At 51.4% G+C, this 16,210-nt stretch overlaps 1 protein-coding gene across 3 annotated transcripts in view; it reads left to right on the forward strand.

The window, feature by feature from the left end:
- Positions 1-16,210, forward strand: part of BSN (bassoon presynaptic cytomatrix protein) — an 89,500-nt gene that overhangs the window by 58,047 nt on the left and 15,243 nt on the right. For all 3 annotated transcript variants that reach the window (XM_032120560.1, XM_032120561.1, XM_032120563.1), the window contains one exon: positions 15,577-16,041. In XM_032120560.1, coding sequence (XP_031976451.1) covers positions 15,577-16,041 — 465 coding nt within the window. The remainder of the gene's footprint in view (positions 1-15,576; positions 16,042-16,210) is intronic.

Below are 16,210 nucleotides of genomic sequence, written 5' to 3' on the forward strand. Positions count from 1 at the left end.
AACAGAAGGGAATATCAAACTTGTTCTTAAAAATTGCTTCCATTCTTTGTGTGGCAGAATGGAATGGGGGAGGGGGGTCAGAGGTGTAGCCCAGTGCTGGATTCGCTGCCCAGCTGAAATGCATTTCGGTTCTGAGGCTGTTCCTAGAACTGATTTTAAAGCTCTTTAGGAGCTCCTGGAAACGATTTCCCAGCAAAGCAAATAGTTTCAGCTAATTAAGAACCTGATGAGAAAGCTGCAGGTAATACTTTGCAACTTAAACAACTTTCTGTGGTGTTTGGAAGAGAAACAATTTGAAAGGTGTGGCTGCTGTAGTTTTATTTTGTGTGTTGGAGGGCAAAGTGCAGGCACAGGGATCTGGGGGACAAGGCTGTGGTTACTGCTGTGCTTTATCCTGCTGGTCACAGTGGACGTGGAACCAGGTGAAGGGGACAGGAGGAAGCTGGGATGTCACGGCTCTTGTGCCATGTGGATGGTGTCTCTGAGCATCCCGGCAGCCGCGCTGGTGGGGTTCATCCTCTGGGGCACAGGCAGGCTGTGCTGGCTGGTGGCACAGGGTAGGTGTGAGTAAACCATCTTCCCCAGCATACCCTGCAGTCCAAGATCAGTGCTAGACTGGTCCCTGTGTGCTGCTGTCGTGGTCCCAGCTCTGCAGAGGCTCAGAGAGGCAGAAAAACCAGGGTGCTCTGCAGGGTATCCCCTGCGTTTCAGGCAGGGAAGATCCAGCCCTGGGAGATGTTCAGGTTCAGCCATGCAGAAATCCATGGTGACACTGGGGAAGGGAACAGTCCCAGCTTCCCCCGGCCCCGCAGGCAGGAGCCGGTGGAGCCCAAGCACCCTCTCGCCAGGGCTGGAAGCCTCTGCAAGGGCTCTGCCTCCTTTGCTGAGGATTATTTCAGTTCTGTTTCTGCCTCACTGAGGCCATGCTGAGCCAGCGCCAGCTGTCCCTGTCTGTGCCAAGCAGTATATGGGAACCAGGGCAGGCTTTTCCCTGTCTCTCCTCTGCATGGTTATAGGTCCCCCACCAGCGAACCCTTGAGCTGCCTCAAAGCTCATTCTGGCTACAACCATCAGAATGCACCAGACACCCTCAGCAGAGCATGGGGCTTTATTTCCAAAGCGTTCTCTTCACTGCTGCTTTGCCTCCTCATCTTCCCACTGCCATCTGCTCTGCCTGCTAAAATAAGGCAGCGTGCTGCGGGTGAGCGGTGCTGTGCTCAGGGAGCCTCTGCTCTGCCCAGGCTGCTCAGCACAGGGACCCTCTGCTGGACGTGCTGTGGCCTCTGGGAATGGGAGGGGAGGGTTTGTCTACCCCCCTCCCCACCCCAGTTTCAGGTTTATCTCTTCAAGCTGAGGGAGAGAGAGGTACCCACCCAGAGAGATGCTTTGCAAGGGATTTGGTTTCTCGTCCTGGAGATACTCATCTCCCACTTGGGGCAGATGGTGACTTGCTGAGACTGGATGCCCAAATTTTAGATAGTTTAAGTGAAATAAACGCTACATTAGGAGACCTTAAGTCTGTGGAGAACAGCCCAAGTCCTTCATGCTGCTCTCATCCCTCGATGCCCTCTCCCATGCTTTTCTTGTGAAGGAGTTACTGTAAGGAAATAGATACAGGACCACCTCCACCACCCTTTTCCCTGGAATGATGAAAAACCTCAAAGGCAGATTTTCTGGGGTCCTCTTTGCAACAAAAAAGTGAATACCCAGGACAGGGTGGGATGGGAATCACTCTGTGTCCTAACGCATGGCAGAGCGCAGTCCTTCATCTGCTTGTGCATTTCTCACAGCACAAAACCGAGAAGGAAGGTGAGGTTGGGAGGTGGGGAGAAGATGTTTTTCACAGTTAGCCCAGAGACCTCATTGCCATGGGATACTGGAAGAGAGTGTACAACAAAACACTGGAACACAAAGGGAGGATTTGGGGGAATTGGAGACACCTTTGGGAGCGATAAGAAGGCTTTCTTAATTTAGAGATCTGTTTTGGGATCTTCAGATGGGATCACTGAATGCTTTGTATTGTCCCATGCCACAGCTAGCAGCCTTTGGCCATTATTTGTGCCATGACTGGGAGATAAGTAGCAGTCTCTGAGCTCTGACGTGAGGGGCTGTTTTAGGGCTTTTTTTGTTAGGATATTTTAATTGTTTGGAGCTCAAAGAGCACCTAGTTCCCAAGCCTGTTGAAGCAGTAAGCGTTGATTTCAGAGGGGTTTGGTTGACTCAGAGAACAAATATTCTCAAAAAAAAAAAAAGGCAACCCTAGTTTGACAAAGAAATGAGGTATTTGGTTTGGGAATAACCCCACAAACTGTACATGTGGGTATGAGGACAGGACTTGTGCTGTGGGTTTGCCCATGACTCCGCATGTGTGGGTTCTGTCCGAGCCAGGGCAGGGTCCAGGCTCTGGAGCTGGATCCTCGGGATGTGCATGGCTGAGTGCAGCTCGGGTGAGGGAGCTGCGGCAGCAGATCCCCCTGGCTGCTGGGAACAAACACCCGCACTCGGGTCTGCGAAGGAGCTGTGAAATTCCCCTCTTTACATAATTCCCTGATTTACTCGGAACTGTTAAGTATGACCAACAGTCATCTGTTTGCCGAGAGCAAATAGGACATGAGGAGAAGAGAAGCAAACTAGAGCTAGGCAGAAGTATTTTTAGCAAATCTGGGTTTCTCTTCAGGCTGGAAGTCAGGGGAGTGTTGCCAGCCTTCAGAGGAGCAGGTTTCTGCAGTGGCCCCGAACTCTTCAAGTGGAGCTTCTTAAATTACTTAAAGGGTTTATGTGAGGTGGTTCCTCTTGTGGCTTCAGGAGCCATGAAGTCCCATAGGCATCTGTCTGTCTGCAGAAAGGGCAGCTGGGGAAGGAAATGCCTTCACAGATCATATTAAATTGAGTAAACATGTGATTCATATGATTTTCTAATTTTTTTTTTAAAGCAACCATTTTATGTTGACTTCCCCATTTCATTTCCTTTTGGCTTCTCAGCTTCATTCTTGCTGTATTTACTCTTGAGATGGAAAATCGCAGCTCTTCCACCCCAGCAGCTGTAGCCAGTTCCTACCTCCTGGCTCCAGAGAGACTGGGCACTGCTGGTGGGAACATCCATCCAGGTCAGGGTCACCATCAAATCACCATGTGCCAGCTGGGGGGCTATCAGCTATTTGTAAGAGAAGTTTAAGTTAAAATAAGGTGGTTTTCAAAAGAATCTTAAGTTTAAAATAAATTCTGAAGAATATGAAAATTGTATTGGCCTCACCAAGACACATTATCCCTCTGTAGGCAGCTCATGATTCCTGACTCCATCAAAATGCCCAAAATGTGGGCTGTAAGGAGTCAGGAAACACTCAAGGTGAGGACAGATGGTGAGGACGGGGGATGTGTTCCTGGGGAGGATGGCTGGGAGCTGCACCCAAGCAGGTGGGAGACGCTGGCTGTGCCACTCCAGCTCTGCCATGGGCAGCAGGTGAGGGGATGGGAGAGGGGGTGCAAGGCATGAGTGTGGAAAGATGCTGCTGTGTATAATTTGGGAAGTAAAATGGCTCATCCATCTCCATTGTAACAACTCATGTTTCTAGAACGTTTCCCAGCCTTTTACTGTAATAGTTTATTGATCTGCACAGCAGCATGAAAGATTATGGGAGTTAATTTTTCAAGCTTATCACTTGATTTATTCCATAAAGGTAGTTCATTTAATTAAAATATTTCTGCTGCTGGAATTAGGACTCACAGCCTTGAAGCCTGGAGCGGGGTGTGTGGGATTTTTTGAAGCAGCAGTCATTTAATGTGGTCAAGCAGCTGTGCCCACAGAAACCAAAGCATCCAGTCCTCTAAGAACACATGCATTTCAGGGCAAAAATCATGGGTGCAGATATCTCCTCCAGTGGTGCATCTACTCCCCATGTAAGGACCATGGGATTTGGTGGCTCTCAGCAGTACAGCCCCTCAGTCACCTCCACGTGCGGATTTCGGTGCTCTGCCAACATAGGGATGTCTCTTGGGATAATATAAAAAAACATAACTATTTTTAAAGCTTGGAAAGCTTTATGCGCAGGTACTGCAGGACATTGGTTTGTGATGTCCTCAGCTTCCAAGCCATACTACTAATTCACACTTTGAAAATGATCCCTTGTGATTGTGAAAGAGGTTCAAACCCCGTTTGCTGCTGCTGGACTGCTTTGGGGTGAGGGGACAGGGCACTGAGCAGCTCATAGTGGGGAGGAAGCTGAAGCTTCCAGAGATGCTGATTTTCTTCTGGTTTGGAAATGAGTGGCTGATAGACACTTGGGGCTCTCTGCAATTTAAAAGAGAGCAATCAGACAGCTTGAATCTGCTTTTATCACATGCAGCAAATTACTAGTTGGATGGCTGGATATTTTAGTCAACACTAGTGTCTATGAAAAAAGAAGGTTTTGGTTAAATAAGATTCCTCTGATAAACTTAGCTTCTCTTGGATTTTATTCCATTCTGTTGGAAAAACACACAGAGTAGTGTATTTGTTTTCTGCAGAGTTGGCCAGGTTTCCCTTAGCAGGCATTATTTTTGCTGCAAACTTTAAATCCTCTGCATGCAGGTTCAAATGGCTCCTGAGGAGTCACAGTTACTGCATCAAATGTGTGCATGAAGTCGCAGCCACGAGGAACACCTTGCACCTACACCACACCTGCTGCAACGGGAGTGGGGTCCGCTGTGACTGGATACGGGCTCTGCTGGACATCTTCTGGGCATTATTGTGGGATTATTATCATGCAGCTGGTGTTCAGAGATGCTCCTGCTGCTGCTAACCTTGGCTGAGAAATACATCCTGATAATGGGGACTGTTAAAGATAAGGCTGGTTGGCAGGCTGATAAATCTCGTTAAGGAGTACCTGATCACCGAGTAAATTACAATGCATGGCCGGATCGATTCAGACAAAAATGAACAATATATTACTTCTTTATCAGTTGGGGAGAGTAGACTCCTGGCTTAGTGCTAGTGGGTTTGGGTGCTGGAGGGGCAGCTGTGCTGGATGGCACTGGAGCTTCCTGAGAAGATGCAGCTTCTCAGTGGGTGCATCCCTGGAGCAGGAACCCAGCAGAGTCCTCAGGGAGGGTGCACTGGGAACAACTGGTCTGTGTGCGGGTGAGAAGGGACAGGGAGCCTGGACATGGTGGAGAACAAGAGCCACGTTCCTCTCTTCTACATGGTTAGATGATGGTCATCCCAGTCTGGTCTGCAATGACTGTGAATGATCCAGACATCTCTATAAGCATCACGTTGGAGCAAAATGGGAAAATCGGAGCTTGCTGTCCTTGGGACAGCTATAGCTAATCTGTGAAAACCAGACCAAACCCTCTGCTGCATTAATACCATTGGCTGGATTTTATTGTGAAGAGAAAATCTTCTTAATAGTTCATCCATTTGGATCCAGTCTCTCGGAACTGAGCTGGTAGTTAATTTAGCTCTTTCTCCAAGATGAAACAGAGAAGAATAGTAAGGCTCAGTGAAAAGGAAAATGAAAAGTGCTTTCAGCATAAGATTTTCTCTCTTGTTCCTCCTATTCTCCTTTTTCTTAAATACTCAGCGCGTGCTCATGTGTCACCTCCCATTATTGCACCTCCAGGCGTCCAGCCTGGACATGACATTTCTCCCACTTCTCTGGAAAGATGCTCTGTCTTGAGTCCATCTCAGGCCAGGGGCAGTTTTATGTCCACCTGCTTATTGCAGGAGACATCAGGTAATGGTCAAGGTAGCAGAAGATGTGTGGTGATAGCCAATGGCCAGGAAGAAACAGGAGCACATCCAGACTGGAAATAACAACAGAGATAAATGAGTGTCACAGCTGCTACCCAGAGGTGGCAACTGTGGGAAAACAAGGGTGAAATGTGAAATCTGGACCACAGTGCTGAGGGGTGGCCAGGTGCAGATGGGAGTGGCTTATAGTAACAGAGAGGATGGCCCCTTGGAGGAGGTTGGGGGTTGGCCTCCATGTCTCCTCACCATCTCCAAGCAAACCCACTCATGTTTATCTCCACCACCATTGCCCTGCTGGGAGGTTCCCAAAGGCAGCTGGTTTATTGCTGCATGTCTGTGTTAGTGCAGGAGCATGGCAGTGACACTGCTGCTCAGCAGGCCATTCCCAGGGCAATGGATGCTCACCCACAGCCCTGGGAATTGGTCCCATGACTTTTTTAGACAAGCCAAAAGCATCAAAGTGCTCTCCTCAATATCCTACTGATATTTTAAAATGTTTTTTTTTTTTTTTTTAATCTAATGAACTGGAAGGAAATATGTTGAGTGGGGAGGGATGTCTATATATATTCTGCAAAAGCACCGGTTTCCAAATTTTGGACAGCTGTGTACCCTTTTTTAGCAGCCCCTTCACACAGCCCACACAGCACCCAGGCTCTCGCCATCGGCTCGTTTGGAAATACGCTTCCTTTTGATTGCAAAATAGTTTAAATCCTTTGACTTAGAAACATTCTTGCCCGTTCAGAAAGGATTTTTTTTTTTTTTTTAAGCTCCAAAAATACAGAAGGTGCTTCCTGCCGCAGCAGCTGCCCTAATTTTGGAGGGGATAGAAGATGGGCAGGGATGAGTGGGGGGGAGCCTGGCTCGTGGCTACGGCCACACAGGGATGCAGGTGATGAGATGCTCCCAAGGTGGGAGCTGCTGGGAGCTGATGGCTGTGGGTGCTTCAGCTGGATGCCAGAGCCAGGGGTTTATTCTGGGGTCCCAGCCAGATGTCTCAAATAGGTTGCCCAACTATCCCCCTGCAAGGTGAGCTGCTTTCCCAGTTCTGTGGAATAAACTTTTGGGGTCCAACAGTGAAATAACAATATCAAAAAGTAGTCTGAGCTTGACTAACATCATAGTTCCTGAAAACATGGAAAAGTTGGTGGCATTTTCCTCAGCTTCTGTCAAGTCAGACTTGGGAAGGAGGACCCTCGCTGGGAGCCCTGGGACAGCCCAGGGGACAGCAGAGCAGGATACCTGTCCACAGGTCAGCACCCCAAGAAGTCCATCTGTTTACTGCAGCGGGCAGTGGTGCTGGGGAAGGGTCTGGAGCACAAGTCCTTTGAGGAGCAGCTGAGGGAGCTGGGGGGACTCAGCCTGGAGAAAAGGAGGCTCAGGGGAAAACTTCCAACTCTCTACAGCTACCTGAAAGGACATTATAGCCAGGAGGGGGTTGGTTTCTTTTCTCAAGTAATAAGTGATAGGATAATGGAAACAGCCTCAAGTTGTGCCAGGGGAGGTTTAGATTAGATATTAGGAAGAATGGCTTCACAGAAAGGGTTGTCAAGCACAGGCTTCCCGGAGAAGTGGTGGAATCACCACCTTTGGAGGGATTTAAAAGACATGCAGATGTGGCACTTGGGACATGGGTTAGTGGTGGCCTTGGCAGTGCTGGTGTAACAGTTTGACTCCATCTTAGAGCACTTTTCCAATCGAAACAATTCTATAATTCTATGATTCCGCCTCCACTTCTGCCGCAGGAGGTGCTGCCCAGGATGGGATGTCCTGACTCAAGGTCACAGCTACCGGGGTTTGCAACTAGGCAAAGAGCTGCAGGTGGCCCAGGCTGGTCATGGTGGTGACAGCCACATCCGCAGCTCTCCTACGGCCGCAGAGGCTTGCAGTGCTTTCCCCTTGGCATGGCAGCGTTCACCGGCCCGGCCATCGGCTGCTGCAGTGGAATAAGCTGGACTTGGCAAGAGCACAGCTATTCCTCGAAGGCGAGCGGAGGGGAGCGTTGCTATTACTCATCAGTCAAAGACTTTCAGCTGGAATAATCCTCTGCTGGCTGTGTGGAGCATCGAGCCACAGGGTGGGGGGCTGTGAGCCCCGTGGGAGCCGTTTCACTGACCCTCGGGCTCTGCTGTGGAGGGTTGGTGTATCCCTACTTCCGCCAGGAGCAGGGAATATAATCCCTGGGATGAGACGTGCAAGGGGGAGGGAGAGCCAAGGAGCAGGACTGCGACAGCCACTTTGGCACCTGTTTGTTGTCCGGCTGCCCATCTCCACTTGCCTTCCCCTTTCCATGGCACAAGTAAAGGGGCTGGGTTGTGGAGCTGACACCCTGCTCCTGCTCCAGGTCCCCTCTGGGTAGATTTGGGGAGGGAGGGGAGCACTGGTGCTATGCATACCATCTTCCCTGCAGCTGTCATGGGGCTGGGAGATGCCTCTGTCCATATCCTTCCCTTCCCTCCCAACATGCTGACAGCAGCTCCAGTGCTCAGCCATCGTGTGCAGCTTCTTCCATCCTCTCTTTCTGCATCTGTTTTCCACCTGAGAGAGGTCCCAGCACAGAGAAGGGATGAAGTGGATCAGATGGGAGGCAGAAAACAAGCCCTGCGAGGCAGAGCTCATCCTGGCCAGCTCATTACCCTGTGCTGCTTTTAATCACATTATTGTGGTGTGAAGGCCATCAATACATCACACACATTTAAAATAGAGCTGAGGAGGGACCATCAGCTCCACCAGCCCGAGACAGGCCACAGGAACAGATAAGAATAGTCTGTTGCTGGAAAACACATCACTGGGTTGCTTAGTCAAACGCTATATATAGCAAGGGATTGAAATAACTGTAGTGGCTTGCAGGGGAGCTGATCTGCAAGCCCAGGGTTGCACTAAAACTTGCCCAGTTGATGGTAATGAAGTCAGTATGGAGCAGTTGGCAGCTGAGGAGGCTTGGGTGCCTGAGGTGTGTGCAGTCCCTTCTCTGCCTTTTCCTGCAGATAGACTTGGGAGCCCATGGCGTTATGCTGGGGGAGCGCACTGGCTCTGTGAGTGAGGGAGGCAGGCAGGGGGAAGGATGCCTGGGGAGCTCCACTGGCTCCCCCAGCCTGGCAAGCATCAGTGTGTAGCTGCTGAGCTCCAGGGACACGACCTGCTCTGCTGACCAGTGTTTGGGTGTTCCATTTAGTGCTCCTTTTTTGTTTACAGATTCTGTATTTATGCATCTACACACATGCTAAGCTTCAGAAGCAGCCATCGCAGTTAGCAAGCACACATGCAGACAGTTCTGTGTCTAGCTTGAGTGGGACTTCGATGTGATTTTAGAGGAAAAAAGGCACAATCAGGGTAATAAAGTACCCCACACTTTCTGCCCTGTCCTGGGTCCTGGATGTGGCTGTCAATGGTGGTGTGGGACACACAACCCCATGCTGTCCCCGGGGCTGTCCCTGTCTGCGCGCTGTCCCCAGTTTCCCTTGGTCTCAGTCCCTTTCTGGTACTGGGGCACCTGAATCCCCTCTGCTCTGTTCCCACCACAGATGCAGATGCCACAAGCACCTCCTGCATCTGCTCCATCTCTCCTCCTGATCCCTGGTGCTTCTGCCGTCACAGTACGCGTTTCGTTTCCTTGCCCTCGTTTCAAATCCCATCACTGCCTCAGCCTCCTAGGAGAGATAAGGGCTCGGGCAGAGGTAAAACCAGGCCCATGGTTGTCTGCTGATGGCACATGATGTTCAAAACACCCTTTGTGAACGTGCCTTGGTCAGACCTTGTTATAGACCCTCCCCTCTGTAATCAAGAATCCCAGAGAAGAGCCTTTGGCACTGGTCAGCACACCCCTTCTCACCTCCCAAAACTGTGGCAGCTCAGACAAAGGTGTTTGGCAGAGGTGTGGGGAGGGGATTTGGAGGGGCTGTGGAGAGTTCAGCTGGGAGAATGGGCAGAATCCAAGGGGGAGTGAGCATCAGCCTATGCTCAGGGGCATCTGAAATGAGTGAGCACCAGGTTTGCCCAAGGAGGCTGCTGGTCAAGAGAGCATCTTGGCCAAGAGGAGGAAGGGCACAGGAGCACTTAGAAGGTGGGGAACCTGCCAGCCAGACCCCCAGCATTGCCTGAGGTGGGTCTGAAACAGCCCTGGCAGCCAGTGATCAAGCATGGCTCAGTCCCTTTCCTTTAACACTCTGCTAAAAACCATGCACAGCATGGACAGAGCTGCAGTGTTCTTAGCACGAGGATGCAGAGTGCTTGGGAACTGGGATCACACGGTGAGATGCCCCCATTTCTGCTGCAGGAGGGTGTGTGGAAGGTGTCTGGTTGTCAGAAGCCCTCCTAAAGAGAGCTTTCCTGCAAGTGGGGCTGAGAAGAGGGCTTGGGAAGTGATTTTATGAGGTTCTTATTAATTTGGATCTTGATTCAGATACCAGAAGTGTTTTCCATATTTTCCAGGCACCCATCTGTCACAGTGATGAGCCCTGCACAGTACTTGTCAGCAAATAAATGAAATATTCTGGTGAGATTCACTGCATTTAATGCTGGGAGATGAGATCTGGCTTGCGAGATACTTATACCTCATGCTGCTTATCTTACTTTGTACAGAATTTTGTCCCAGTATTTTAATAGATGCTGTTTTGATTGTGTAAAATAGTGCTGTAGAACATAAGTAACTGGGCAGAGTCCCAGGGGTGATATTGTGGGGAGCAGTTTGTGTGGGGATGAAGACCATGGCTGAACATCTTCCAGGCACTGGAGAGGTTGAGCTGAGGGGCCTAGGGGTAAATGGGGATGGTGGGACTGGTAGCCAGCAGCTAACTGGGGAAGCTGGGAAGCTTCTGGCACCACTGGTTCCCACCAAGCCTCTCAGACCTCCAAGTCACTGAACAGAGGATTCATGTATAATTGTGATGCTGAAGCTCTCTGGCTCCATCATTAAAAAAACCCAGTGGCGCTGGGGGAATTCAGCATTTAATTAACTTGCCAAGTGGTAACGTTGACCAGAATTATGCAGGAAGACTTCTATTTTAGTTAATTACAGTTTTGTTGTTGCCCATTAGTAAATTAAAGCAATTGCAGGGTAAGACCCGGTGGAGGTTGGCGAGCGTGGCTATGGCCACCTGCCAGCCAGTTCTGGAGCTGTGGGGAGGCCAGAGCTCAGTCTGAGTGCTGACCCCATGTATCACCCACCCTGCCTCTCCCCCTGGGAGGGAGCACAGGCAGCCATGGGCACAGCACTTGCCACCCCCTTTGGCAGGAATTGTGGCCAAATCCAGCATCCCCTGATGCCCCTTGCATGGTGCGCAATTGAAAACTGGGATGGTCATTCCCACTTAGATATGATGCCTTAAACGAAGCTGCCTTCCCCCAGTCCCTCATGTCCTGAACCCAGGGCTCTGTCCTGCCTCTTGTGACCACACCAGCACTGATTGTCTCTCCAGAAACCCACTTTTTCTGTAACTCCTCTGCAAATCCCAGTGCTTTGGAGGCAAGGAAGGCAGGGAGCCTGAGGAATCAGGGCAGTGACCCTCAAAGGCTGTAAGCTGATAACCAGCTGGGCTGGGCAGCCCCCAGCGGCCTCACCCCCCCTGCCTCTGGCTGGCTGTCTTCCAGCATGCCCTGCCATGCCAGCGCCTCTTCATTTCAGATGGCATCTCAGGCGCACTTTGGTTTCATACCTCTTCTTAATTATTGATGCTTTCCTCCGCCTGGAGCCCGCTCTGCATCCCAGCAGGGCTGCCCATCTTCCCTGTGTGCCACAGCCTTCATCAGCCCCAGCTCCCCATAACCTGTGCTCCACATGATTAAACCCCCACCGTGCCCACCACCACAGCAGTTCTAAGGCAGCAAACCTCAGTGCCAGGCAAGGCCCCATCCCGATCCTGATCAGGGCCAAGGTTTCCAGCATCTTTAAGTGTGGAGATTCAGACAGAAGCTGCCACGCCTTTGCCATAAGCTCCTTACCCACTTCCCACCCCAGCGAGGGGCACCCTGGCTTCCTGGGCATCCAGGGGTTTGGACATGTAAAGCACTAAATACAGCCTAATTATTATTATCTTCGTGGGATCTGGTTAATCTCAATGGGGATTTACAAGCTGTTAGCAGAGCAGCCGCTCCTCCAATGTTAGCATTTTTCTCCGGGGCAGCTTAATCCCCTTGGCCGTGTACTCTGGGAAATGCCTGAGGCCAAGTTATATGGGGGAAGAAGCTGCTTCAGAGCCAGTCCCTCTGAGAGGGAGCAGAGGTGCTGTGGGATAACCAAACACCGAGCTGATAGCGCTGCAGGAGAGGGATGGATCATTTGTCACCAGCAAAGCGTGCAGCACTGGCACAAGGCTGGCAGGTGCCTCAGCTTCAGCATCCTCACAGACCCCCTGGGATTTATCCCCCAGACACGTGACAGGTGTCAGTGCTGGGGTTGATGGGGCTGCAGAGGTCTCTTAAAGATGGAACCAAGAGCTCAGAATGATTTACCGGAGGCATTCCCACTGGCATGGTCAGCTTTGCTTGCCTCCACCTTCCCACAGCTGCTGCGGGCAGGATTTCTCTCTCCCTCACGTGCATGTGGGAGCTGGGCAGCTCACAGCTGCTGCTGCTGGAGCGTTCACTGCAGCCAGTGTGAGTGTGATGGCAAATACTCTGCGCTGGCTGCTGCAGCACGGTCTGTGCTCACACACAGCTCCACATGGCACTGGCTGTGACAGGGATGGGCTCTCCCACAGCTTGGGAAAATTCAGTTATCCCTTTGCTACTTTTCTGCCATAACCACACCGTGATTTTCCACAGGGGTTCAGACTGAAGCGCAGGGTGCTGGACTGTCAGCAGGGTCTCTTCAATATGGAAGACCCCAGAGGTGCTGAAGGAAAAGCCAGTAAGAGAAAATGCAAATTCAGCATATGCCAGTCTCCCATTTTGAGTGTCTCTGGGGATTGGCTGGCACCTCTCACAGCTGGCAAAGCCCAAGGACCCCCTCTGCCTGCCCCTCCTTGGTTCCTGCCTTCCTGCTGTACCCAGACCTTCCTGCCTGCTTTGAAAGACAAGGGGCATTTCAGAGCAGAGCTCTACAATCTTTTTGGCAGAGCTATTTTTAACAGAGGTTGTTCCCTTATTCACTTCCCAGTGCAGTCCCATGAAGAGTCGAGCTGTCACATCTCTGAGAGCAGGATGGCAGGGTGAGCGGCTCAAACTGGGGCAGCTGCCAAGAGGAATGGCTGCAGAGCCACAGCTGGGAGGAACCTCAGGGAGGAGGCTCAGACCAACCTGCAGAGGCATCAGATCACAGAACTGTAGAACGGTTTGGGTTGGAAGGGACCTTCATCTCATTCCAACCCCTCTGCCATGGGCAGGGTCACCTTCCACTAGACCGGGTTGCTCAAAGCCCCATCCAGCCTGACCGTGAACACTTCCAGGGACGGGAATCGCCATGGAATGGATTAGTACTGTGCTCGTCTGGTTGTGCAAGAGCCCTAAGCCTCGTCCTGATGAGATCACACCAGCAGTGACACCTGCCTCTCCACGGGCTCCTTGAATGGGACCTGATTGGCACTCAGCATCTGCAGTTGGTACCTGGTGGCCAGTGTTGGCCTTCCATGGTCGTTCTGGGCTTGAATTTTTCCCTGGAAGGGCAAAAGCAGTTGAGCCCATCACATATGCAGAGCTCCCCAGTCACCAAAGTCTGGCAGGTTGGGACATCATGAGGATATGAAATGCCCCATTCAGAGAGGGTGTAAAGGATCTGAGGGTAGTTCAAGGCAAGCTGATTTCCTCCAGCTCCTTCAGGACCATGCTGGGAGCTGGTGTGATGGTGTGGCAGACAGGTATGGGCAGGAGCTGAGCTGAGCTGAGCTTTGCCCTGGCACATCCAACCTACCCCTTGTGCATCGTGCCCTCCCCTCACTGCCTGCATCAGGGAGGGAGCTCTGGAGAAGAAAAATGGGATTCCTGAACGAAAAATGAAAGGTCGTGTATTTCCATGAGGCATGGTTTCAATTTGTGTCACACAATCACATTTCCTTCTGCGGTCTGGAATAATTACAGAGTGGAGTGGGGTGAGCAGATCTGATTCAGAGGCACGGGAACGGGAACGAGTTCTGAAATAAAAGAAGACAAATGCAATCATTAAGATACAATAGGCTGCACTTGCCCCTTAATTAGACTTTCTCTTTGATTAAGCAGTAATTAAATATTACTGTGCTGAAAGGGATTTTTTTAATGGCCCTCCAAAGCCCTAATGTATTCTTCAGATGTTTGTGTGAAGAGCAGGGGCTGCTGCAGGGTGCTGGGGATGGGAGGATGTTTTACACCTGCCCATTCCCTGCAGGAGCAGCCCTCCTGCCCCTCTGCTCCCTGGAGAGTGTGGGCCAGATGGCTGCTCCTGGGCTGGATTGCTGCAGGAGTGAAGAAGGGTCTGTGGGAAAGCCCTGCTCCTCCTGGCCACCACCAGCTGCAAGGTACCTCCAGCATCTCATCATAACCTGGAGACTCCTGGGATGCAGATGACAAGGGTATCACAGTGCTGCTGTCCCATCTGTATGAGATTTAGAGTCACAGATTAGAATCGTGGAATTGTTTAGGCTGGAAAAGACCCTTAAGCTCATGGAGTCCAACTGTTACTCCAGCACTGCCAAGCCCACCACTAAACTCTGTCCCTAAGCATCACATCTACACATCTTTTAAATCCCTTCAGGGATGGTGACTCCACCGCTTCCCTGGGCAGCCTGTTCCAGTGCTTGACAACCCTTTCAGTGAAGAAATTTTTCCTAATATTCAATCTAAACCTCCTTTAGCACAACCTGAGGCTGTTTCCTCAATGTCATTTTGATGAACCTCATCTTCTCCAGGCAGACCGTGGCCTCTGGGGCCCCAGGGGACACAGCTGGCTCACATCCCTGGCCCCAGGCTGGTCCAGCTAGAGACCAAGACCACCTCTCTGACAGCATGACAGCTCCTCAGGGCCAGCCACCCCTTGAGGTTGGCCACCCTGAGCTTTGGGAGCCATGAATCAGCAAAGGAGAAGTGTGGGAAAAGAACCTGGAGCATATTGTGCTTTTAGCAGCGAAACTGAAAAAATTTAAGATGCTGAAACATCTAAAGGGAAAGAAATGTCAGGCCCCTATTCCTGGACATTCCTGGGTGGGTAAAAATAGCCCTTGGGCGACCCAGGGGAGGAAAGCACTTCTGATCTCTTAATGCAGAGCCCCTGCCGTAGCCCTGCGGGCTCTCTGCCACTCACAGCCCCGCTTGCCTCTGCTTTTTCCAGGCCATAAAACGACAGCTCTTGCTGAGAATTTCACTAGACAAGATTGTCTTGTTCTTTTCCTGCACAGCGTGTACTTTGGGTAATATCTTTGGGAAATTTTGGCACACTTGTCCACCCAGTATTTTTGTTAACCTAGAAAAAAAGAGCCATAAGTGTTATGATTATGCTATTAAACCTTTATTGTATCAAAGAAAACAAATCGGAGCAAGAGAGGAGCTGTATGGAGCTGAGAAGTATTAAGCTACGGTAATAATCTGCCTTTGATTGTTTAATTTCGCTTAAAACCGAAATACTGCAAGGCTGAAGAATGAAAGAGCTGGTGATGCTGAGGGATCATGGGGGAGAGTATGCAATCCCTGTGCCACAGCCATGGTCCCTCTGGCTGGACAGCTCTGGGTTCTGGACACGGGTAGGGGTGGGTTGAAGCTGGATGTGGATGGTTTGCAGGGTATGGCTGTGATGCTGCATGCCCCTCCACGGCCCGTTATTTGGTTTGGGTGGGCCGAGTCCTCTGCACCATTGCCACATGTCCCATCAGCAGAGCTCCTCACTGAGATTCCTGCTGGGATGAAGCTCCCAGAATTTCAACAGGACTTTTCCTTCCATTCTTTTGCAGAAGAACGAATGGCTGTGCTTGAACTGCCAAACTCAGCGGCTTCTTGAAGGCAGCCTCGGCGACCCTGCCCCGATGCCACTGCCTACCCCAAAGCCGGCACCCACCGGCTCCCCGCGGCACCAGCCGCCCGCCGCCGGCCAGCAGCAGAGAGCGCCCACGCCGGCACCCGCGCCCGCCGAGCCGGCAGCACCCCCCGAGCAGCAAGCCTCGCCCGCCAGGAGCCTCCGGGCTGCCGAGCAGACCAAGACCCCGAGCCCTGCCCCAGCGGAGAAGAAGCCCCCACCGCCAGCAGAAAAGAAGCCCCCAGTGCCAGCAGAGGAAAAGCCCCTACCCAAAGCTGCCCCGGAGCCCTCCAGAGCTCCTGAGAGCATCGCGCCGAAGGGGAAGAGCATCACCCCCAAACCAGAGGTGGAGAGCAAGGAGAGCCGGGCACTGCCCGAGGCACTGCGGGCGAAGGAGCAGGAGGTGAGCTCTCAGGTGCATCCAGCTCTGAGCATCCCTGGGCACCACATCCTGCCCCAGGCTGGCATGGTACTGAGCTGTGCCTCGGCCAGTAGTTGTGCCCACAAAGGGGGAAGATTATTCCAAGGTAGACCACAAACCATGGCCGTTTGCCCCGGGAAATGACTTTTTG

Source organism: Corvus moneduloides, chromosome 11, assembly GCF_009650955.1.
Source record: "Corvus moneduloides isolate bCorMon1 chromosome 11, bCorMon1.pri, whole genome shotgun sequence".
Taxonomy (NCBI): Eukaryota; Metazoa; Chordata; class Aves; order Passeriformes; family Corvidae; genus Corvus; species Corvus moneduloides.